At 41.0% G+C, this 25784-nt stretch overlaps 1 protein-coding gene across 3 annotated transcripts in view; it reads left to right on the top strand.

Annotated features, from left to right (window-relative positions):
• The first annotated feature begins 7111 nt into the window (after nucleotides 1–7111).
• ILRUN (inflammation and lipid regulator with UBA-like and NBR1-like domains) overlaps nucleotides 7112–25784 on the top strand; it is a 50424-nt gene continuing 31751 nt past the window's right edge. The window contains exon 1 of one of the 3 annotated variants that reach the window (XR_004645377.1): nucleotides 7112–7382. Coding sequence is in view for 2 of the 3 variants with exons in the window: in XM_034767426.1 (XP_034623317.1) it covers nucleotides 7225–7382 (158 nt within the window). In the remaining variant the exon portion in view is untranslated. Of the gene's footprint in view, nucleotides 7383–15947; nucleotides 16009–25784 lie in introns of those variants that run through there. The other 2 variants (XM_034767426.1, XM_034767428.1) reach the window with 2 other exon arrangements.

The raw sequence follows: 25784 nt of genomic DNA, 5'->3' as shown, positions 1-25784 counted from the left end.
CCCTCACACAGCTAAATGCACTGTGGTGCAGTTTGACACATTAAATCCTCAGGCACCCCATACTGATGTAGCATTATCTACAGTGCTGACTGATGTACTGAGTGAAAAGCGGCTGCAAAGTCTATAAACACAAAGTTAACTTCCTTTTGTCTTTCTAGTTGTTTTTCAATAACATTCAGCAGAGCATACATAGCATGGATTAAGCAACAGAGGGTCCTGTGGCACCTTTGAGACTAACAGAAGTATTGGGAGCATAAGCTTTCGTGGGTAAGAACCTCACTTCTTCAGATGCAAGAGGTTCTTACCCACGAAAGCTTATGCTCCCAGTACTTCTGTTAATCTCAAAGGTGCCACAGGACCCTCTGTTGCTTTTTACAGATTCAGACTAACACGGCTACCCCTCTGATACATAGCATGGATTGTAGATTGACCTGTGAAAACACCATATTGGTTATACAGGTTGTCTCTCATTTTGGGATTGAAGCAGTATTTCAGTTGGTTGAGTAGTCTGATCATTAACACCTTCCCTGGGACTGACAAGCAGCATTATGCCTTTATAGTTTGAGCAAGATGATCACTCTTCTTTATTTAAATATGGGATGCTTCATCCCCTTTTCCAATCTTTTGGAATGTGACTGCTTTCCCAAATTTTAAGACAACTCTATAAAGCTAGTGAACTAAATCTGAGCTGCCATTCTTTAGCAGTCTGATGAAATATTCTCAAAAGTAGGTGTTTTATCATTTTTAACTGTTTGACCACAAGCATCACATCTTCTAATGTCATTGGCCTGTTTTCTTATAGATTCTTTTTTGGATTAACTTGTAATTTACATCTTGGCGGGATCTGGTCGTTAATTCACAACAATGCTCACAGCAACACTTAGGTTGTGCATCAATATCCTGGCAGTATTCTCCATTTTTGTCCTTAACTTGTGGAACTTATTCAGCCCAAATGGGAGTTATATCACACATTACAAGAGCAAGTGTTATTTTAGTAGATCATTCCTGTTCTTCACAACATCAGCTCTGCTGTCTTGTGCACATACACATAAAGATAGATAAGGTAGGAGAGATGGCCCTTTCATTTCTTTATTATATAGTTAAGTGATTTACATCCCTACGCTTTAAAATATGACAGAATGTATGAGACTGGATGACACCGTACTTGTTCACAGGCTACATAGCCATTCATCTCTACAGCCTTGATCCTGCAATCAGATTTATGCAGATGGACCCTTGTGCCCACATGGTGCACACTGAAGTCAATGTCGTATGCAATGGTTTGTCGGCACTGATCATATTGCAGGATCATACACTAGATCATTAGTTTAAATACAGCTCAGGTTGACCATCTTCACCATCTGACAGCTGCTTGACTTTCTATGTACAATGAGTTGGTGGGTCTCAGTTCACTTCCTAGTCACAGACTGATGTGTAAAAAACTAGCAGTCAAGCAACATACAGGGATCAATTCATCCACCACTGAAATGCAGTCATAATTGGGTTTAACAGTGTATGGCAACACCACATGAGATCTCAGGACCCAAAGTTAACAGCAACATGTTATCTTGAAACCCAAGAGAGAATTGTAGGGAGGCAGAATGTAGCTACCTAAGTAGGGATTTGGCAGGACAGTAAGGTAACCACTTATGCAATAATAGTAATAATAATAGTAATTAATAATAACCCCCCAAGGCTTAGAAATACTGGTTTGGCACCCAGCAGGGTATAACCTGCCAACCCAAACAAATATGGAGAATACAGGCAATTGATAATTATTACGAACGGTGTAAGGAGGGTAGTAAATGGGGCCTCAGAAGAGCTTAGCTGGACTGGAGGCTCCTCACCCATGAGGGTATGTTGTGTGGGGGCGGACAACTCCTGGATGATATCCTGTAACTGTCCAAACAACCCAAGAAAACCAGAGATCATTGTTAATAAAAGAGTGAAATGGACTCGCAGTGGAAATCCACAAGTGATCCAGTATTGGATTTTGGCAAAACCTGGAGAGGCTGGAGGAAATGAATGCTTCAATACTGGAAGGAGCAAAATAACAACAACACAGAGAAAGAAATTACTGAGCATAGAGTTGCCGGATAACTAAGAGCTTTATTCCAAAGAGGAGAATTTATACTAATGCAGATTGAAAGCCTGAAAAGGGAGATTAGTGGTGTTGATCCACATGCAAATATATTGGTAGAAGCAATGATACGGGATACACAGCAGCCATAATTGTCCCAGACCAATTGGGGTAGGTAAACAGATCAGACATAGTTGCTGTAGGAAAGAAGACAAAACAAGACTATGTTGTGATAGTTCTCGGGATACCCAGGACTGAGTCACCTTGTTACCCCGCTTCCTCCAGAACGAGGGAGTCCTGCTTGTGATTAATTGGGTGTCAGCTCCCTGACACCACCAGCCTGTTAGCCACTCAAGTACTCTCCTCTGGGCTATGCCAGCCCTTACTTCACCTTGAAGGCTAACAAATCGTGCACCCCAGTTCCTGAGTGCTTTTGAAGAATTCACTCTTCTGTTCTGCCCCTTATCCACTGTATGCTCACAGAAATACCAAAAATCCCAAAAAGAACAGTATACATACAGCCTTGTATGAATCAGCTCAGAAACAGCACTTAGATATATTTATAGCGGAAACAAGAATAAGTTTATCATCAAAAATTCAAAATTAATGTGATAGTGAGTAAGAATACTGGAAACAAAATCACAGACTAAACTTAGCTAACCTCCTGTCTAAAGTTAACCTCCTGTCTAAAGAAGTTTATCCCCAAAGTCCTCTACACTACAGTGTTTCAACTATGGCTGGCTGAGATCCCACTTTCAGAAATGTAAATGCACTGTTTACTTCCTCATTACAGGATAAGGGGGTGTTGTCTTTGCCTTCTACTTGTACTCCTAAAGTTCATTGTTTCTACTCAGAGATAAGATAATCACCTGGGGCTTATTTTTTCTGTGTGCTCCTTTCCTGTTGACTTCACATCTCTTTGTTGACTTTTTATGTAAATGTGTAGCCATTGTTGTAGCGGGTCAATTTATGTCCCCACAGAGAGACAGGTGAATAAACATCTCTTGTGTGACAGAAAACCTGCTTTGTCTCCTCTGCTGGTGACTCAGACTTTGACACAAACTCTAAGAACATATTTTCATTATATATACATAACTCCTTACATAGCATCTGTGCATAGCTTTCACAACAATATTAATGACCATGTGACCCTCGTTCATTTGAGACCTCACGTGACATTCTTTGGTGAACCAGAATGTATGGACCAGGATCAGGACATTGCTGTAAACCCCTTGCCAGTAAGCATTAAAGAGTTCTTGAATCACATGTGTTCATTGATACTGTCATACCAGCAGACAGAAACATAAAAAAGAAACAATAAGACAAGTTAACAAGTATGAAGATCTCTGGCCCAAAGTGAAAAGATTATGGAAAACTAGAACAAAAGTGATTACTGGAGAACTTGAAGTGGATGATCCTTAAGGGTATGAATGAGCAGCTCAAAAACACTTTAGAAGCACAAGACATCATGACCAGTGAGCTCCAGAAGACAGCACTCTTAGGCACTGCAAGCATTTCAAGGAAAGTCAAAGGAGAATGAGTGCATTTAAGTACCCCAAATCCAGGAATTCTGCAGAGGGTTTAACAAAACTCTTGAGTATCTAAACCCACAGAGTCGTTCATTGTCAGGATTTATTGGCGACTCATGGAGCTACATTTTAAACAGTAGTTTTCCTTTTGTTATGCATAAAGATCTTGTATGTTGTTAAGGACATTTGTTTAAAAAAATTCCCATGATGTAATACTGAAGGATAATAATAATTAATAATGAATGACTGCGAGCAATCAGGATGTCAATTTTGACTCATCCAAAAGACATAATAGTATAGGGTATCTCGGATGGTGTGACAGTAGCATGTAGAATAATATTAAGAGCTGACGATATAGCAAAGGAAAACAAACCCAGTGGAAATGCCTAGGTTGGGCATCACTGATTCATTTATTGACACGACTACTAATTATATGATTTGTCTATTTATAACATGCATTAAAGTATCTTCCTATGATGTGTTTAACCTGAGGGTTGGATATGCTTGTTTATTTCTCCTATGATATTTTTCCGCAAAGGTTACTTTTTAATTGCTAAATTTTTTAGCAATAAAGTCAAGTCCTGTGTTCTCAGTTAGTCACCTTTTCTGGTATATCAGCAAGAAACAGCAGTTTTTCCCAGGCACAAACCACAAAGAGAATCCTCTGGATTCTCAGAATGAAATATCCTAAATTTGGTGTTTGTGGAAAGTCACTTCTCTCCCCATATTGCTTGTACTTTGTAGTTTGTTTTGCTTTTCATTTGCGCTGATTTTCTCGTGAACTTGTGTTGTAATGTTTACTATATAAATATTGCAACAGGTCACTTCCTCTCAGTGATCCTTAGAACTAATACCACTATTGCCTTTAATATGCAGAAAAACAACAACCTATTAGGTGTCTTTATACTCTCACTGCTGATGACTGGGTATGGTCTGACATTTGTATCAGGTTTCTTTCTGTCAAAGGAAACAAGTAATGCCATCTCAAAAGAGGCGAGTTATGTTCTGCTTTGTTTAAAAACATGCCTGTGTATGTGTGGGAGAGAGAAGTGGTGGTTTAGGATTATGAAGGAGGACAAGTACTCAAAGCCTAGGAGTACTCCATTGTAAAATTATAATTTAAAGACAGACTCCAATGGTTTGACAGATTACCTTCGATCCTTAGGTAAACAAATAGTTAAATATTAATGACAGATAAACAAATACTTCAAGAGACAATGTAAATTAAAAATTATATTTCTGTCCAAAAATGGTGTACCTAATGTCGTTTCAAGTAACATGATTACTGTGGCCATGTTTACACAACAAAGTTCAGTCAACACAAGTTACATCGATGTACAGTGGCTGAAATTTGTGAATTGGTCAGACGCGTGGATGCTTAGCTACTTGCATCAGTACTGTGCATACTCATGAGGAGTGCTTGTGTCAATGTAAAGTGCGGTGCACCTTAGGTAGGCAGTGCTTTCTGGTGTAATATCTTTTGGGACATTTTCTCCGTGCTTTGTGGGATAGTAATGAGTTGCCCAGGGATTACTGTAAGAAGTTAGTACAAAAATAGTTTCCCTTGTTTTTTATTTTTTTCAGTTTGCTTGCTTTTCAGTCAGATGCAATGTTCATTTAAGACAATGGGAGTTTTTAATTTATATAAATGAGTGTTGGATCAAGCCTTTAGTACACCTGACAGCACTTGGTGTGTAGTAAGTTAAGAACATAAGAACAGCCATATTGGGTCATATCAGTGGTCCACCATCTAGCCCAGTATCCTGTCTTCTGACAAAAGCAACAGAGGGTCCTGTGGCACCTTTAAGACTAACAGAAGTATTGGGAGCATAAGCTTTCGTGGGTAAGGACCTCACTTCTTCAGATGCAAGTACACTGTCTTCTGACAGTGGCCAATGCCCGGTGCTTCAGAGGGAATGAATACAGGACAAGCTGAAAAAAACAAGGGAAACTTTTTTTTTTTACTAACTTCTTAAAGTAATCCCTGAGCGACTCACTACTATCCCACATAATCACTATTTCTTGTAAAGTATAATTTATGCCCCAATTCTGCAAACATTTCAGCATGTGAATAACTTATGCATATTAAAGGGCTTACAGGATTGTAGCCTTTGATTTCAATGGGGCTTCCAGCAAACTCAGGGGCCTGCTTGAATATATCATCTTTTAGGACTGAAGCCTTATGAAATTGATTCCTTGCTGAACAGATGCTTAAAAAACATCAACAGAGGAACAGAAAAGTCCTTACAATTTTTACAGGATTTTTTTTTAAATATCCAAGTTATACTGCTTAACAGGGCATTCTATCATTAGATAGTTTCAAAATAGTCAAGTTGACAGTTTCCCATTTACTCAATTTGGACTGTGAAACTAAATTAGTCTGTTTAGTCATTTTCACTTTCTGTTTTTTGTGTGATTTAGTGGATCATTTAGGGCCTGATTGTGGAAGGGGCTGAGCAGGCACAGATCTCATGAGATGGTTACCTACCACTTCTAAAATCAGGCCATTAACATTTTTCACTATCTAGAAAATGTGGATAATAATACTGACCTACCCTGTGGGATTGTGACGCTATTCTTCTTCTTCTTATTCTTTATTTATTAGAGTATTTTCCATATTCATAAATACAGATCAGTTATATATTCCTCTATTTTTAAACGTATTTGTGATTAACCTGCATCTACAATGTATATTACATGGAGGTGACACTATTATATTATGTGATTTTCTTTCACCATCGTTAGATTGATTTGCATGTTAACATATGAGAAGCATATACCCCTGTACAGTTGAACAGCCATGTGACTGATTTACATATATAAACAAATGAAATTTCGTCTGTGTTTAGCAACGTGGTTAATTTGCATATGTAAATGAAGTAGGTATTATATCCGTATGCGTCTGTGCTTGATAGGGTGTCATTTGCCTATGTAAACTATATTCATTCATTTGCTGTGATCTCATTATTCGAAGAAACGTGCTTAATTTCCCTATGTAAATGTGAAAATATTTCTCTATGCCATGTTCATCTGTTGCATGTACATATGTAAAGGAAGAACAGGAGTACTTGTGGCACCTTAGAGACTAACAAATTTAGTCTCTAAGATGCCACAAGTACTCCTGTTCTTCTTTTTGCGGATACAGACTAACACGGCTGCTACTCTGAAATATGTAAAGGAGAATCACTTATTGATCACATGCCTATTTTAATCCTGTGAATAATTTGCATATGTGAAAACTGATTTCCATAGGCGAATTATTAATCTGCATACATAAACATATGCAAATTAATTATAGGCATATGACATAATTATTTTGCATACGTAAATAACGTGCCCTTGCGGATCTCCTTCTGCCGCCGTGGTTAGGGTTCCCGGGTGGGGCTCTGTTTGTAGTTTTCCTTTAGGTGACGTCACCACGTCTGTGCGGTCACGCAACGCGATGACGTTACAGGTGGCGTGCCCCGCGTGTGGGCGGGACGGAGCGTGCGCAGTGTCTCGGGACTCGCTCCCCTCGTCCCCTCCCCCCATGCAGCGCTGAGGAGACGGGCGGCGGAGCGGAGCAGGGGAGGCCCGGGGCCTAGCGGAGCGGGCTGGAGCGGCGGCCCCGGCGCCATGGAGGGGATGGACGTGGACCTGGACGCCGAGCTGATGCAGAAGTTCAGCTGCCTGGGCACCACCGACAAGGACGTGCTGATCGGCGAGTTCCAGCGGCTGCTGGGCTTCCAGCTGAGCCCGGCCGGCTGCGCCTTCTTCCTGGACATGACCAACTGGTAAGGGACCGGGCCTGGCCGGGAGCGGGACCGGCGGCGGGCGGGCGGGCCGGGGGGATGGCAGCCGAGCCCTGGGGGAAGGAGAGGGCGGACTGGGGGGACTGGCGGCTGCGCGGGAGACGGGAGGTAAGACAGGCACTGTGGGGAGGGTAGGTCAGGGGAGGGGGTAAACAGGGCTCTGGGGGGAGGGCAGGCTGGCAGAAAGGTGGGGTATGCCGGGCCCTGTGTGGGGGGGTAAGCCGGGCCCTGTGGGGAGGGCAGGCTGGGGACTGGGAGGGGGTAAGCTGGGCCCTGTGGGGAGGGAAAGGAGAGGGTAGGCCAGCTATGGTTGTGTACTCTGTCTGCACCTTTTTCCTGGCCATGATAAGCCTAGAAGACAAGTCCTAGTGTGGGAGAAGCACCTGAGCAGCCTTTTCCCAGCCAGTAAACACAGAGAGAGACACAGAAGCTTTTAACTTGGGCATGGCTCTTGATTTCCTTGAAATCAGGAGGAAAGAGTCTGGCACCACCAGGCACTCTGCAGGGGGAGTGGTCCTCTGGTGTCGCCCCCTCCCCCTCAGGTTGTTTCTCCTGTCTGTTGCGGATACACAATATTTGGTGTATGTGGGGCCCTCTTCTCTCTGGGGAGCCTGTCTACAGTTGGATGGGATAGGGCATGGGGAGCTCGGTTTCTACCTTCCACTTGGATACAAGTACTTGTATCTACACTGCTGGAAGGACCAATGAGGCATTAGTACCCTGTCTTGCTGACATCATCTCCCACAGTCCTGCAGGCTTTCCTAGGGTAGGCAATTATAATAAAAAATGTGGCACCCTCTTGTTTCCCCTGCATCTTTCCCAGCACATTTTACTGACTTCGGTAAGAGAAATTACTCCTATGTTCCTCGTAGAGCTCACAAGGCTATGGGAAAGTGATCTGGAGTCCTGTCTGAACCATCACAACCAAGTCATTGGCTGAATTTCAGTTGTTAGCTCCTTGTCACAGTTAAAACATCAGTGGCAGAAAGATCAAGTTTGACTTACAGATCCAGGTGGCAGCTAGAAAAAAAGTCCCTCTTACAAAGTGAGCAAACTTTTTTTTTTTTGAAATTGTTGAAAGGATAAACATGAAAACAGTGTAATATTTAGCCGCGCATTTGTCTAGAGCCCTGTTTCACATGACACTGGAGATTGCCTTTTTGGAAAGTGAAGAAAGGGTGAATGATCAGCAAATGCTGGATCCATCTTAAGCTAGTCTCCTGAATCCAGGGAAGGTGTCATGCGAAGAAGTGGTGAGTTTCTTCAGGACAAGTGTGTTCATGACAAAATATTTCCTATGCAAATTTTTTGGGACAGTAACATAAATACAAACTGTCTGCAGTACGTGTGGGGTTTGTTTCAGAGTAATATTGGCTTTTCCCTGTACATTGCATTTCTCTTGGAAGAATAACTTCATAGGCCAACATTGTGAACTCAGAAATTATCATGGGTGACTAAAGGGATTTTGTTGTGCTTCTGTAATAATTTTGATTTTTTGTTAGGAAGACACGTTTGTCTTCAGAAATATTACTTGGCCACTTAATACTTTGTGTCACTGCTTCCTTTATAAAATCCTGTTTTCAGGCATGAATAAATCAGTCATAAAACTAACTTTTGGGTGAAACCTGGTGTCAGCAGTTCGGGCACCTGTTTTTATTAATGAATTTTCAACAAAATTAGTCAAGCATTTTTGCCATGAGTTTGAGTTATAAATGTTTTTTTGGGTGCTGGCTTGTACTCAGATCAGACTGTTTCATCTTTGTATGAAAGAAGTTATGTAAACATAAATAACATAAGTAACACATTCTGCATGTAGTCAAATGGTTTTGGGAGTACTGAAAGAAATTTGAAATTGGTCAACATTTAGACTGACATTTTCTAATTTGTGTGCCTAAATTCACATCCTTAATGTTGTTTCTAGTATGTGAATTTAGTAAAAAGGGATTGGAACTGATGCTGATGGGGTCTTATCGATTGGAAAATGTAAGGAGGAAAATGTTCATTAATTTGAACGTAGTACAACCGATTCATGGAATATGGCTCCAGTTTCTCGTGTATCCCCCTTTAAGTGAACTTAGTGGCCATGAAAGTGAGGGATTTTAATAGCATTGCCTTGAGCCAAGTGTGCTGACAGGTGCTGTGGAAACTTCCCTCGTGTAAACTTACCAGTGTGCTACAATCCTGATCTGTAGCATCGTTTACTATGCCAGACCCAGGACACCCCACAGCTCTGCCAGTGCACCTCAATCCAAATCTGCAGCACCCTGACTGTTGGTCATGAACCTATAATGGGCAAATACAGCCTACTGTAGGTATCTGGGGTACTAGCATGGAACGGCCAAACCCCTTTTTGCTTGTGACCTAGGCCATAATTTGAACCAGCTTTCTTTAAAGGAAAACCTTGTTCTTTGGCATGTTGAGGCAACGTGGAAGTTATAGTTGTATAATACATACAAGCAGTCCCAAGGGAACGTAAGACAGTGGCCCTCTAGGTTTGGGTGGTGGGTGGGAAGAGTGTATTCAATATATTCTGAAAACAGTTTGTTGGTTTCACTACCAAGTTGCTTGTTCTTCTCTTAGGAAGACAAAAAACTCACTTCAGCCTTAGAGATGGCTCTTCAATTCCCCATTCTTCCCAGCTTATGATTAATGTACATCTACAGCAGGTTGTAGGGGACGTGCACAGCAGGGTCAATGGCAGTGCACTCATGTGGAAGACCAAGGACTTCACCTCCCCTCTTCTTGTACACATACACAAATTTAAAAAACCAACAAACCAACTAACTATATTGTAGTGAAAACTGTTTCCTTCACAACAGTAGTGAAAGCCGCTCTTTAAGGATATCTGTTACACCATGATCAAACCTGAAGTTGCTTGCCTGCATGTTGATAAAGTACCATGCTGTAACAAATCAGAGCTGTGAAGTGTTTTTGGAGGGCACTTCCAATGGTATTTCATTTGTAAACTTATTGGACATGCTGATAAATGAATTTATTATAAATTTGCAAGCTGGGGGTGGGAAGATATTTTGAAAATATTTTGGCAGTTGTCAGAAAAATCTGGACAAACAGTGAATTACTTTAAGTAACCTTTAAACTTCTGATTTTTCCAGTTCAATATACCAAGCAGCAGAGAGGGCACATTGTAGCTTGTTGGAAACTTTAAATTAAGGGTACTTTAAGACAGTGGGTCTCAACCTTTCCAGAATACTGTATCCCTTTCAAGAGTCTGATTTGTCTTGTTACCCCCAGTTTCACGTCACTTAAAAACGTACAAAATCAGACATAAAAATAAGTGTCACAGCACACTATTACTGAAAGATTGCTTACTTTCTCATTCTTACTATATCAATATAATATAAAATCAATTGGAATATAAATATTGTACTTACATTTCAGTGTATAGTATACAGAGCCATATAAGCAAATAATTATCTGAAATTTTAGTTTGTACTGACTGGGCTACTGTTGTAAAACTAGACAAATATCTAGATGTGTTCATGTACCCCCCTGGAAGACCTCTGAGTACTCCCAGGGATATATGTACCCCTGGTTGAGAATCACTGCTTTAAGAAACAGCCTCCTGCCTTATTAGGAATATAGTGAAAACACTGCAGATAGAGTACATCTTGAGATTGCACAGTTTTCCAAGGTTTTTTTCCCTTAATGATCAAAAGCTATGAATTCAGTATTTAATTGAACTTTATCTACTTTCTTTCCATTTTTCTAAATCACTTCCTTAGAACTTTGCCTTTGTTTATAAGCCATTCGGTTCTTTTTGGATTGTTCCAGTTTCTCAGTATTGCCCCTTGGACCACAAAATCCAAGTTGCTCCATTTTTTTGGGCTTTATTTTAGGTGCTTGCTGTGTGTTCTCTGAAAACGGCACCACCACAACATGGGTTTTGGTGAGGAGCTTTTTGTGATTGAGGGGGAAAAAGGTGTATGATGGGGTTAGCTTCTTGTCAGACTTGATACTCTTGCTTGGTGCTGAAAGTTGAGTTCTATCAATGTCACTTTGGCACTAAGTCACAGAGGGTCCTGTGGCACCTTTAAGACTAACAGAAGTATTGGGAGCATAAGCTTTTGTGGGTAAGAACCTCACTTCTTCTCTTGCATCTGAAGAAGTGAGGTTCTTACCCATGAAAGCTTATGCTCCCAATACTTCTGTTAGTCTTAAAGGTGCCACAGGACCCTCTGTNTAAGACTAACAGAAGTTTTGGGAGCATAAGCTTTTGTGGGTAAGAACCTCACTTCTTCTCTTGCATCTGAAGAAGTGAGGTTCTTACCCATGAAAGCTTATGCTCCCAATACTTCTGTTAGTCTTAAAGGTGCCACAGGACCCTCTGTGACTTTTTACAGATTCAGACTAACACGGCTACCCCTCTGATACTTTGGCACTAAATTATCACTTAACGTTGGAGATTACACGGGTAGTGTAGTCAGTGTGCATTTTATGGTCAACACATCTGGGATAAAATCTGCCCTTCATTAAATAGCCTATTTAACTATCACTCTGCGTGTTCCCATCCCCCCTCCAGATGTTACGTAATCCAGACAACTGGCTAACTGACACTGAAAAGCGTCTGGCATCTTGGGCTTAAGCACTGGGAAAAGTGTTCTGGTCAAATGATTTTTGTGGTAAAGTTAAGTTTCAGGTGTCCAGAGGAACTTTGAGTGTTATATGGTATGACTAGTAACATGTCTGAGCTTGTTCCCCTCCTTCCCTCAAAATCCCTAGTAATGTCTAATTGTATCTACATTAGAAATGTGTATGAAAATCCCTTCTGTGTAGTGTGCATACATTGAAACTTTTATTGCTATTCTTGCATTAGGACAATTATTAGTCAGTGCTTAGGACAGGTAAAGCCATGTTATTTAGCCACAGGAAAATTCTTGCAGAATAAAGTTCATACAGTAAAATAATTTTTGGGTGAAGTGCAGTTAATCATGAGCACTGCTGATTTAAAAAAAAAATCATCAGTCTATCAGAAGATTTCACTTTTGTTACAGGTAATTCAGGTTACTCTAAAAGTAAGAGACTAGAGGAAAATGACATTTTTTTTCTTTATCTCTTTGTGTGGAGTCAGTTTCACTCTTCCCCTTGTGTAGTTAGTTTCCCCTTTTGTTTATGTGGATATCAGATTGCAACAGGGGAGAGAGAAATACTTGTTTAAATCGAAAAATGTGATTTGTAAAACCACAAAAATTGGCTAGGGGAGGGATTCAAGTGGCAGGTGTAGGACCTGAAACTACTCTTAATTTACTTTTAAAATGTACTAGATTTCAAATAGATGGTGTTGTTTAATTTTAAATTCCTGCCTTAATACAACTAGATGTTGGGATTTCACGGTGAGTCCCTTTAATTTAGCATTTAAATAAAACAATAACTTACACCTGCAGTATTTATTGACATATTTACTTTTTACTTCTGTTGAAGTATTTTTTATATTAGCCTAATAAATGTAGCAATTAATTTAGGTTTGGCAGTTGTGAAAACTGGTTGCCAGATGGTGTCCGTTATAAATACCAGTGTTATTGTAGTAAACCTTAATTTGTTTTGTTCTTAGCTTTCTGTAAGAAAAATCTTTTTTGTGTTGAGACTTTCTATGTATGTCTTTTTCCTGAGATTGATTTTTTTTAAAGGTAGAATAAAATCTGCTTTGGAGGAATTGAAATGTGTATATGAACAGAAATACTTAAAAAAAAAAAAAATCTGTTTTGAGGGTCAACATTGTGATGCTCAAATTTGGCATGGACAAAGTAGTTTTGAATAACTTTGCTTTTGTTTATAGTATCTCCTCTCCAAAGATTTGTAATATATTTTTGCTTCTCAAACCTCTCCCCTTTAATGTGTGATAAATATTCTTGTTTTACAAGTGGGGAATTGAGGTGAAGGGAGGGTAAATCTGTGGCAGAGCCATTGTTTGGTGGAAAAATATTGGTTGTAAAAAGTCAGCATTTTGAAATTGTCTAATGAGCATGTGTAGGTGATGATTTTAACTCACAAGGGTGCTCTTCCAAACAGTCCAAATTTTTATTTTGTCCATTTAATACACCACCTATCCAGGGAGGAATTGCAGATAGGGCTCTGGACTGGGAGTCAGGATACCCAGATGCTAGCTTTAGCTTTGCCATTCATTTGCTGTATGAGCTTGCCCAAGACTGCATGTCTGTTTTGTCCTCTGTAAAGTAAGGATAGTGATACCCAGCTTGATAAAGCAGTTTGAGATCTTTGGATGAAAACTACCTTTATAAATGCTAATATTGGTATCTCTTCCCTAAGTACTCTGCAGAATTAAAAACACAAAGATAAACATGCTTTGTAATTTTAAAATGAAAAAACAAGGTAACTTAGCCAGGTCACAATAGAAGAAATACCACCACAAAATAAAGTTAGAAATTGGTCCAGTAATGGTATTACCTTACACAGCTAGCGTCTCTAACAACACAATAAAAGAATGTAACATAATTTGCCCCCATTCAGCACGTAAGTCGCACATAGCGTGCCCATGTGAAATAAAGCCCGTTATACGAAATAAGATTCCCACCAAGCGCTTCCAAATCCCTCAGCCCTTCTCAGAAAATACACAGACAATGTGCCTTGCATTGTGTTCTGAAAGTTTACTAATCTGGGCTGAGGAGAAGACTCTTTCACAGAGAATGCTCTGCTAGCATTCCTCGGTTAGACACACCTCTCCCCTCCCCCCCTCCCTCTGGTTTGTCATCTCAAGCACTTCCAAAAATTACATCTACCATGGAATGTTCAGAGAGAGCGGCAATGATTAATCATCTAGACCCGTACTGTTCAGAGCTTTATGGGTGAAAAATCAACAACTTAAATTCCACTTGGAAGCTGACTGAAAGACAGTGCGGACCTCTGAGCACCAATGAGATGGGCTCCCTGCGTGAAGGTCAGCGGCTTTATGCGCCAGCTTAAGCCTTCAAATGTCTGTAAGTGTAGCCTCATATGCAGCACATTGTGGTAATATCTGCTCACTGTGACAAAGCTATAGTTGATGGTAGCAAGGTCTGTAGTGGAAAGAAAAAGTCATGTTCTTTTTTGCCAGGTGCAGATGACACCACAGTCCTGATGACTGCTCCTACTGTAAGTTCTTATTAATAATACCTGGGTATTCCAGGGCAGCTTGGGATCTAACAAGGCTCCCATGTTGTGAACCTGAGCAATAAAAGGCCGACATTCTGTCAGTGAAAGGGATGTGTCCACTACTTGAGGTTGTTTCCCTAATGTACATTGCACCATAGTCAGCTAGCACCTATCCGGGCATTGGGGTCAGTTGCTCCTAGCTGCTCCAGCCTAGTCACGTGCGAGAGAGTGAAAAAGAGAGAGGTAAGTGCGATGAATCTACTAAAGAAGTTGCTGTACTTTACAACTCACTAACTCTTGTAGCTGACTTGTGTGTTTATTGCAAAGGAGGGTAGCATGGTAGAACCCACAATACCCTATACAAGAGAGACCTCAACACAGATAAGCAATTGCCTAGTACAACCATCTGGAACCTTCTGGAAGAAAAGCAGAAGAACCTCCAAACCAACTCAGTCACCCCCTACTGTGGGCTGTAAATATGTTGCTATGCCCTTGTGTTCAGAGTATCAAAGGTACTCTCCCTTGCAAACTGGTTAGATGTCATTGGTCAGGCACAGCCCAAGTGCTCTGTCTTCACATACAGCATCACACCCCATAGTTTGTGTACATTCAGAGTGAGAATCTAGTTTTATCCCACTGTGGCTGTTATTTTAGACACTAAAACTACTTGTCAGGATACGTTAAGATGGGAGTCCAAATGCTGCCTCTTAACATAGGTCCTTAGGCTGCATTCCTAGGACAGATGTATGCTTGACAAAAGTGGTACTCTGAGAGGAAGTGCCCACTCTAGGAAATTGGTTAGGATGCATCAGTGGTGTATAGCTGCTTTTTTTGCCTCAGTGATGGAGCTTTATATCCTGTTACTTGAATGTGTGTGTAAGTGGAAGGAATACACTTGGAGGGAAAATGTTCCCCCCTAAGAGAAAAAACAAGGAAATTCCATATACAAAACTCTGTCAGAAAATGTGAAAGGTCAGATTGAATGTGTAACCTTACCTCTGTTTGTGTCTCTGCATTATAGCTGTCTTTGTGCTCAGATACTTTGTCAAGCCTACAGTTTTATTGACTGCAGTCGGCTCGATACAGCTTTGGTTTAGTGGAAGATCATGGCCTCTTACGACTGGTGCTATATAAATACCTGAATTTTCATTTTAAGTCTTGTGTTCTTGTTTTTGATAGCAACTGAAATCACTCATCTGCTCTCACTATTATTTTGTCAAACGAGTTTGTTAAATTTCCTTTATCATTTACTGTGGTAGTCTTTAAAAATGATACAATAATCTTCAGATGCAAGTGTGCAAGATGTGATTCAATCTACTTTGAGAGCTTGTATCTATTGTGTAAGATATTTAATTAGTAAGTGTTCTAAACGCTTATGGAAAAACGACTTGCAGACACTTCTTAAGGTATCATTATATCTCTTGTCTACTTTTTTAATCAGGTTATTTGCATGAAACATGATCCAAGTACTTGGTTTCAAATGCTTCCTGCACCATCTGAGGTGAGAGACTTTGGTGTATGACGATCATGATTGTTTATACAAGGGTCAGTCTTCTGTCAGAGAATAACATCACATAAGAAATAAGCATTGGGAGCAGATGAGTTCTTCTCATAGGACACTAGAAATTAGAGATTGAAAAGACCTATTGGGTCATCTAGTCCATTCCCACTGTTCTCCCCACTGGCTGTTGAACCAATTGAGATTGTTCACTGGAGTAAATAGTCTAATGCAGAGGTTTCAAAGCTGGTTTGGAATACACCTTTATCTCGATATAATGCTGTCCTTGGGAGCCAAAAAATCTTACCGCATTATAGGTGAAACTGCATTATATCAAACTTGCTTTGATCCGCTGGAGTGCGCAGCCCCGTCCCCCCCGGAGCACTGCTTTATCGCATTATATTCAAATTCGTGTTATATCGAGTCGGGGTAGAGGTGTACATGCTAGCAGGTCTGTGGAGAGCTAGCTCATTACAATCTGTTGGCTCTCCTGTCCCACCTGAGAGAGATCAGGTGGAAGGAGGGGATGAAATGAAGTTGACTGTGATTTCCCCTTTTCCAAAAAGATAAATGCAAATTGAAATCAAGGCAATTACAAATATACACTTGCCTAATTGTTGCATGAAATGTTGTTGTAGCCATATTGATCCTCTGATAATTTACCATTTAAAAAAAATAAACTTCCAGCTTGTGATTGACAGAAAATGGTTCAATAAAAAATCTCACTCACATCACTCAATTACCTTATGTCATGTTCATGTGGGCAGTTGTGGTAGCTGATTTTTCAAGCTGTGAAAAAGTTTGAAGACCCCTGCTGTCAATGCTTTGTCCAGACTCTCTCTCTCTCTCAGTGGGACTCCTACCAACTGTTGAAATATTCCACAACCTAATACTTCTGTCAGGAAATTTTCCTCAATATTAAATGTAAAATTCAAATAATTTCATCCTATACTCCTAGTTATTGTCCTTGTGTAGCACCTTTACTGACTCTTCTCCATTCTTGTCTTTCAGGATGCTCAGACCTAATTTCCATGCTAGTATTGTTTGCAGTAAAGAGCAAGAGGCAAGAAATAGGAGGCAGGATAATTTTCCAAATGCTTCCCTTTCTCTCCACCCTCTGAAAAATTTCCCACAAGTCAGCCGTTCTTCAGAGTTTTATTAAAGAAGCGATAGGATTAAAAACAAGCACCTTCTTACTGTACACCACTTCTGTTCCCTGTGTCTTCAGATTCCTCTGGGTAATATAGTGACCAAAGCCATATTCTTATTACTGTCTGAATCAATATATGGTACCTGTTTGAGTGAACTGTATTTTCTCTTGACTCTGGCCAGGTCGATAAACTGCTGAACACATTCTTATTTAAGAATATTTGTTGTCGATTGGTTCATGAAGCCACAAGACTAGTATTTAGTTTTTCCAGATTGCTGGCTGAGCTTGCAAATGCTGTCAGAAAACTCTTGTTGTGTGACTTAACCTCAATACAGTTATTTGGAAGCTGTCGATAAGCTACAGTTATTTCTACACAGGCGCTTTTCTGCCTGTAATCGGCCTGATAGCTCTTGAAGTGCTATCACCAAAACGCCACAGCACTTTTCAGCTATAGATAACAGGATGTCAGTGTGTAAGTATAATGTCAGTTCTATTGTCAATATGTGGAATAGAAAATATTTCAACTATTGAGTCCTTTATTTTGAGTTAGACTGTTTGATATTTACTGCATAGCCCGTTTTCTAGTTTATTATATCTCTGTATCAATGTTTCCACATAACCCTACACCAGGGGCAGGCAAACTTTTTGGCCTGAGGGCTGCATCAGGTTTCTGAAATTGTATGGAGGGCCTGTTAGGGGAGGCTATGCCTCCCCAAACAACCAGGCGTGGCCCGGACCCCGCCCCCTATCCGATTCCCCCCCTGCTTCTCGCCCCCTGACAGCCCCCCGGGACTTCTGCCCCATCCAACCATCCCTTCTCCTTGTTCCCTGACTGCCCCCGGAACCCCTGCCCCTGACTGCCCCGCGCCACCCCATCCAACCCCCTGCCTTCCTGACTGCCCCCCCACCTCCCGGGACCCCTACCCCCATTCAACCCCCCCGTTCCCTGCCCTCTGACTGCCCCGCCCCCTGACCACCACCCCCCCGAACTCTCCTGCCCTCTATCCAACCCTCCCACATCTCCTTACCGTGCTGCCCGAAGCACTGGTGGCTGGCTACGCTACATACGTGCCGTCCAGAGCAGCAGGAGAGGCAGCCACGCTGCCCGGTGAGAGCCAGCCATGCCACTGTGCAGCACAGAGCACCGGATCAGGCCAGGCTCTGCAGCTGTGCTGACCCAGGAGCTCACAGCCCCGCCGCCCAGAGCATTGCGCCGGTGGCGCACTGAGCTGAGGCTGTGGGGCAGGGGGACAACGGGGGAGGGGCCGGGGACTAGCATCCTGGGCCAGGAGCTCAGGGGCCAGGCAGGAGGGTCCCGCGGGCTGTAGTTTGCCCACTTCTGCCCTACACCCACACACCCTGAAATTAGTAAAAATCATGAGACCATAGGTTAGATTACTCAAAATGCCATCTTAAGCAATTTTTACTTATAGAGTACAAAAGATCCCAAACCATCAAACTTTCTTTCCTCCCTCATTCCTCAGGGAGTTAACCTAATAATTTACCATTTAAAAAAAATAAACTTCCAACCTGTGATTGACATACCATATAATTTTACTTGTTGAGCTGTGGACCTCTCAAAAATTGGGTGGGTGTGAAATGGAAGTGGAGGCAGACAACTGTAGTGGAAGGAATTGAGGATACTATCATTTTAGTCCAGCTGAGATCCAATACATGCCTGAACTTGTTCTGTTTCTGTAGCTTATACTCCTTTATTTTAATGCAGACATTTATAGATGGGAGGCATAACTAAGGAGTTGCTGGTGTTACTAGAATCTTTTGCACACTTGTGGGCTTTGATATATCTTTGTCACACTGTGAAGTGTATTGCTCTTCTGATGCTGTTGCCTATTTCTCATGGCCGCAAGTGGCTAAGGACTCCCACTGTGACATTCTCAAAATACTTTCCCCCACACTTAAAGCTTCTGACCACCTGCTTAGGATGGTTCAGCTGCTGGAGCTGGCTGTGTGGGTTTTTGTGTCTTTTTTCATAATGTCACGGTATTGATTCTGTCACTGAGCTTGCTTTCCGTTGTTTGGCAAGATAAAATGCTCACCCTGGTGCAGGTGGGGTGGTAGGTAATGGTTAAACTATGCATGTGTTCATTAGTACTTTTAGACAGGCTTCCTAAAGGAATGCCGCATGGATTAATTTAGATCACTGATGTTAATCATGATTTAAATCAGCAAGCAGAAAATCTTGATTCAAATAATCAATTTTATTCTTGTTTTTCATTTGTACTTCAGTTATTTTCTTAAAAAGGTTGATTCTCATTGGTTGGTAACCATTAAAACATGTTAATTTGCAACTTAAATATAGCCTTTACACTAAAGTTGGTATTACTGTTTGCTAACCAGGATATATTATATTTGTACACATTTAAGCCATTATATAGTTTAATATGCATTTATTCACATTCTTGACTTTTACATTTTTTTATTGTTAGAAAGTGGTGGATGATTCAGTTCGTATTTACTGGCTTAATTTTTAACTTGTGACTTATATCAAACTGCGTTTGAATGGAAATTGGAATTCAGTTAAAAATGGACAAAAATATCTCTTTGAAATTGTTTTTCACTTAAAACTACCACAATATGCTGATATTTAGGGAAAAAATGAGTATATCAAGACATGTTTAAAAACATTTATTCAGCTAAGGCATTAGTACTTGTAGTTAATATATTGAATGGATTGTTTCTGGTTAAGGCTAAGATTTTGCCATGGATATTTTTAGTAAAAGTCAGGGAGGTCACGGGCAATAAAAAAAAAAAAAAAATTCACTGAAGCCCTCGACCTGCCCCTGACTTTTACAAAAAAAATATCCCTTAGAAAATGGGAAGGGGCTGGGCATCTGCGGGGTGGCTGGGAGCTCCATGCCCTCTCCAGGGTCCCTCCCCTGCCCCGCCGTGGCAGCCGGGGAGCGGGGAACCCCTGCGGCCCATGGTGACTTTGAGCTTGAGGGCCCTCTGCCTCAGGAGGTGGGTGTACCTCACAACTCCCTGCCACTGCGGGAGGTGGCGGGACCATTCAGCTCCCAGTCGCCTGGGCTGAAGTCACAGAGGTCTTTGGAAGTCTCAGATTCCATGGCCTCCCTGACAAAATCGTAGTGTTGTTTCTCGTCACCATATGCTTCGTGATTTTAGAACTAGTAGATCACATCCTCTCACCCAGTTCTTATTCGTAGATTGCTTTACTCTTCCAGTCTTTCCTCCTTCAATTTCTAATCGGTTTCTCAACTTTGAGTGAAGTATTCATTGAACTGAACTAGTTGAATGAACTGAAATGAAGAAAATACGGTCTCTGCATCTGCAAAAGTCTACTGCTGTCAGAAGTTGGTTTGGCGCTTTAACAATCTCTGGTTTCAGCTGCTTAGCCAGTGACTTCCACCAGATCAGTGGTTAGACTTTATTTACAACTTTGGCAGCAAACGTGTTTGCTTAATATTGATTTTTAAAAATTGATTTAAATGATTTTAGTATAGTACGTGTAGGTCTTAATATAGGGTTGTCGTTTTAAATAGGTTTATTTTTAAAAAGAAAAATGTATGTAATTTTAGATGTTAAAAATCCATTTTTTATCTATCTTGAAGAAAAGTGATTCTCCCTTTTCATGTGTGGAAAGCAGTGACAATTACATAAAATCTTACATAGAGTCTGTTTCCCTCCCTTGCACTCTCTCTGCGTAAGGTACAGCATATATATTGCCTATTAGCTGGGCCATTCATTCTGCAGAAAATCAGTGTAGATTTCTCTGCCCTTCCTGGAAAACCCAGTTTGGTATTTGGAACCAGCTATTTGCAGCAGAGACCTTGAAAGATTTTGCTTTTCTGATAACAGTTCTTGGGAGACTGCTAATCAGGGAACGTGAAATAGTTGAACTAAAAACTTCGGCTTCCCTCAGTGTGTGTGTGTGTGTGTGTGTCTTGTGGATCATCCAAATTCCCATAAATCACAAATTCCTATAGATTTTTTTGAAAGAGGAGTCAAGAGTGAAAATTTCTGTAACTCATGTCAAAATATGGGTTTAGGGAATGTCTATCACGAGCCAGTTGGTGATGGATTAACGCATCCAGTGTTATAAAACTTGTTGTCTTTCCACTTAGCCACCACGTCTCATGCCTGCTAAAAACATTTAGTGTTAGCTTTCTCTCGCTTGGGATTTTGTAATGCCTTCTTTCCAATTCCTTGGCCCTCTCTCAAGGGTATCCCATTGAGGAGTCTGCTGTTTGAGAATCAGCAGGATAGTTGTGTGTTTTCCTATTTTGACCATCGTCTCAGTAGTACCACTCCAGTTTTCCAGCAGCTGGGGCAAATAAAGTAAACAGCAGGTGTTGTATGTTGTATATCAGCAGGTCAGTGGTAAGGAGCAGAACAACCCCAGGTAACTTGTTATAGAGTTCCATTACCGAGGAGGGAGAAGTAGTTCATCTGCTTTTGATACTGTCTCACATGACCTTCTCATAAACAAACTAGGGAAATGCAACGTAGATGGCGCTACTTATAAGGTGGGTGTATAACTGGTTGGAAAACCATTCCCAGAGAGTAGTTATCAGTGGTTCAAACCTTGCTAGAAGGGTATAATGAGCGGGGATCAATTCTGTTTATAAGGTTTGCTGATGATACCAAACTGGGAAGGGTTGCAAGTGCTTTGGTGGATAGGATTAAAATTCAAAATGATCTGGACAAATTGGAGAAATGGTCTGAAGTAAATAGGATGAAATTCTATAAGGACAAATGCAAAGTACTCCACTTAGGAAGGAACAATCATTTGTACACAGGGCCAGCTCCAGTGTTTTTGCCGCTCCAAGCGGCAAAAAAAAAAAGCCATGATCAGTGGCACTTCGGCGGCAGCTCTATCCTGCTGCTTCATAATTCAGTGGCAATTCGACAGCAGGCCCTTCCCTCCGAGAGGGACTGAGGGACCTGCTGCCGAAGAGCCGGACGTGCCGCCTATTTCCGTTGGCCGCCCCAAGCACCTGCTTGCTGCGCTGGTGCCTGGAGCCGGTCCTGGTTGTACACATACAAAATGGGAAATGACTGCCTAGGAAGGAGTACCGCAAAAAGGGATCTGAGTGTCATAGTGGACCAGAAGCTAAATATGAGTCAACAGTATAACACTGTTGACAAAAAAAGTGAATATCATTCTGGGATGTAGCAGGAGTGTTATAAACAAGACATGAAAAGTAATTTTTCCACTCTACTCCATGCTGATTAGGCCTCAACTTATTGTGTGCAGATCTGGGTGCCACATTTCAGGAAAAATGTGGACAAATTTGAGTGAGTCCAGAGAAGAGCAACAAAAATGATTAAAGGTCTAGAAAACATGACCTATGAGGGAAGATTGAAAAAAATTGGGTTTGTTTAGTCTGGAAAAGAGAAGACTGAGACGGGACATAAGTTTTCAAGTATGTAAAAGGTTGTTAGAAGGAGGAGGGAGAAACATTGTTTTTCTTAACCTCTGAGGATAGGACAAGAAGAAATGGGCTTAAATTGCTGCAAGGGAGGTTTAGATTGGACATTAGGAAAAACTTCCCTAACTGTCAGGGTGGTTAAGCACTGGAATAAATTGCCTAGGGAGGTTGTAGAATCTCCATCATTGGAGATTTTTAAGAGCAGGTTAGAAAAATACCTGTCAGGAATGGTCTAGATACTTCTTAGTCCTGCCATGAGTACAGGGGATTGGACTAGATGACCTCTTGAGGTCCCTTCCAGTCGTATGATTGTATGCTGTTTCTTTCTTTTGCATATTTTCTCTTAACTGTTTTCACATGAAGCACCTAGCCGAGCATTGCAGTTCCCGGGGACGTTTTGTGCAAGGATCTGCAAAGAATAAAATAAAAGAAAATTCACAGCAACTATATTATTGAAGAATTCAAAAAGGCTGCAAAAGTGCCTCTGTATAACATTGTTTTGCATCCAATATTCAATGCTGTAGCTCTTGATTTATTCTTGCATCACTCTTCTGCTCTGCTTTTCTGTAGGAGGAGCAAGGGTTGTGATTTACTTGTTTCTTATACTCTTGTTAGGTAGATGTAACTAGATGGTGGTGTGGCTATACAGGGATGGGGAGAAGCCAATAAAAGATCAGTATGTAAATTTCTGTAGTTACTGAACTATTATGGAGATGAATCACTAACTTTGAACAGTATCTTTGTGCTCTGATCTGTATTTATATAGTATCTTTCATCAAAGGATTTCAGAGAACTTTACAGACAAGAATTAATCTCACAAGTCACTTAAGCAATAGTATATTTTATTCCCCATTGTGAATGTTTTCCTTATGAAGTCTTAAAACATGATAGAATGCATTTGAGTAAAATTCACCCATAGGGTGTATACTGTCCTGCAGTTCAGTTCATACCCCTAGTTCAGAAGCTGAGTTTATGGCAAACAAAGTGCCTTTCTGCATGTCGACCTCACTTAGTGATGAGAGGAGTGTTATTGGAAGCCCACAATTAATAGATGCTACACAGTTCATTCACGTTCAGCTTGCCCTTGACTAGTTTGAAGCTGAGAAGGTTGACATTGATATCCAGATTATCTATATTCTCTCTTACACTACAGTTGTAACATTCCTTTCTTTTCTTCTCTGGAGGGCACTCGCTATGTTAGAAATGAGCCTGGTTGTGAAGATCAAGACTCAAGTGAGAAAATAGCATAGTGTTTACAGCAGGGGACTGGTTATCATGATACTTACGTTCTGTTCCCTGCTTTGCTACCCATTCTGTGTGGCCTTAAGCAAGTTACCTCCTCTGCCTCTTTTTTTCTCCATGTGGAAAAGAGGGATCATAGTAGCCTACCTTGTAAGGGAGAATGAGGCTCTATTAACATCTGTAAATGTGCTTTGAAAAGTACCCTATAAATGCATACTTCATATAGATTTGCCTGAAATGACAGAAAATAAGAGCTGCTTACAGTCTAACCAAAGTCTGGACAAAAGAGGTGGGTGTGAGAAGGAAGGCATTTAGTTTACATGACTAATTTGGAGCTGCTCTGAAATAATTTGAGTACTGTATGTTCACTTGGTTACTGGTTTGTTTTCTGTATGAATAGATTTAACTAAACAGAAGATTGTTTGAAAAAACAGACAGGAAGGGAAAGAATGATACAACATTTGGAAGTTAAGGGATAATGCCAGGGCTATTAGCTTTTGCCTCCTCTCTCTAGCGAGCCCACAAAACTGATTGGAACCAGGACAGATGAAAAGAACTCCTGGCAGGTTTAAAAAAAAAAAACTCTCTTGAGAGTTTATAGTTGTTTGGGGGACTATGACACAGACACTGCCTGGGGGTTTCTGAAGAAGTTAGTCCAGCCTAAGTTACCATCAGGGGGTGGTAAACTTTTGTGCAAGATAGATTTGTGTAGTGTTTTCTATTTTAAAATTCTTTTTCTCAAAATTCTTTGTTTCTGTTGTTCAACAATACTTGGAATTTAAGAAGGCTGTCTGGTCACTCTTCTCACCACAGGTTACAGGCTCCCGAAGGAAAGAATTGCAGGTATTGAACCCAGTTGGATTTGGCAAAGTAAGCACAGTCAACACATGGGGTACCATAGGCTTGGGCCCCATCTAAGAGTGGGTGAATCGTGTGATTCCACCTGAAATATGTAAAGGCACAAGGCCCAGGGACTGCACTCAGTGAGACCAGAAAGCAGACAAAGGAGCAGCTAACCCTGGAACCGTGACCGATTACTCATGTGGATAATGTTGGTTAAGTTTGGCACTTGTCTTAACAGTTCCAGATTTATTATTATAACTTTGTCATCTAGGGAGAAGAAGGCCTGGGTGAATAGTGAGTTTTGAGGAGAGATTTAGTGAAGAGTGAGGTGGGTTGTCATACTGGAAGAGGGCTGCTGCTCCAGATGTAGGGCAGAGTAGCTGAAGGAATGAAGTCAAGGGGTTTGTGGAAGTGGGAGGAGATAACAGGATCTCGTGTATAAATCAGGAGTTTGTAAGATCATAAATCCTTCAGAGAGGGGGCCTTGTTTTCATACCTGTCTCTAAAGTGCTTCACACACTGGTGTGATACACGTAAATAGTAATAGGGAGGGAGGACAGAAACTTAGACAAGAGGTGGCAACATGCAGGGCCTCAAATGTGCTTGTTTGGACTTGAAACCAATAAAGGGATTTTTGAGAAGAGAGATGAAAATCAACTTTTAAGTAGAGCCTTATGTGGATACAAATTTTGTATCCACATCCGATCTGCAGACATGGTCCGCAGATATCTGCAGATCTCTGCTTTTAAGTATTTTTCTAATTTTCAAAATTTGCACTTGTAAATGTCTCTGGTACTGAATTGGCGGTATGGAGTTATTGGTGGGGAACTGAATCAGGGTTGCCTGTGGTTTTGTAGCTCAAGGTTCAGATGGTTTACTAGTGTGTCCATCTGCTGGTGCAAGGTGTGATTTCCCAAAAGAAGTAGTATCATGTTTAAGCCCATACTCCATCTGATGTCTGCCAAAAGACAAAGACAACAAGGAAATGTTGCTGTCTAATCTGTCTGCTGGTTGTGTAACCAGGCAGTGGATGACTTATGCCATACTGCCTCACAGTAGAGTCTCTTAGAGCAGTTCAGTGTCAAAGCATTCTCCTGCTTGAACTTTGGAGATTTGCTTTGTCATTCTCCTGC

Source organism: Trachemys scripta, chromosome 4 (assembly GCF_013100865.1).
Source record: "Trachemys scripta elegans isolate TJP31775 chromosome 4, CAS_Tse_1.0, whole genome shotgun sequence".
Taxonomy (NCBI): Eukaryota; Metazoa; Chordata; order Testudines; family Emydidae; genus Trachemys; species Trachemys scripta.
Note: the sequence above shows the minus strand (reverse complement) of the source record. Positions and strands in the feature narration are given on the sequence as shown.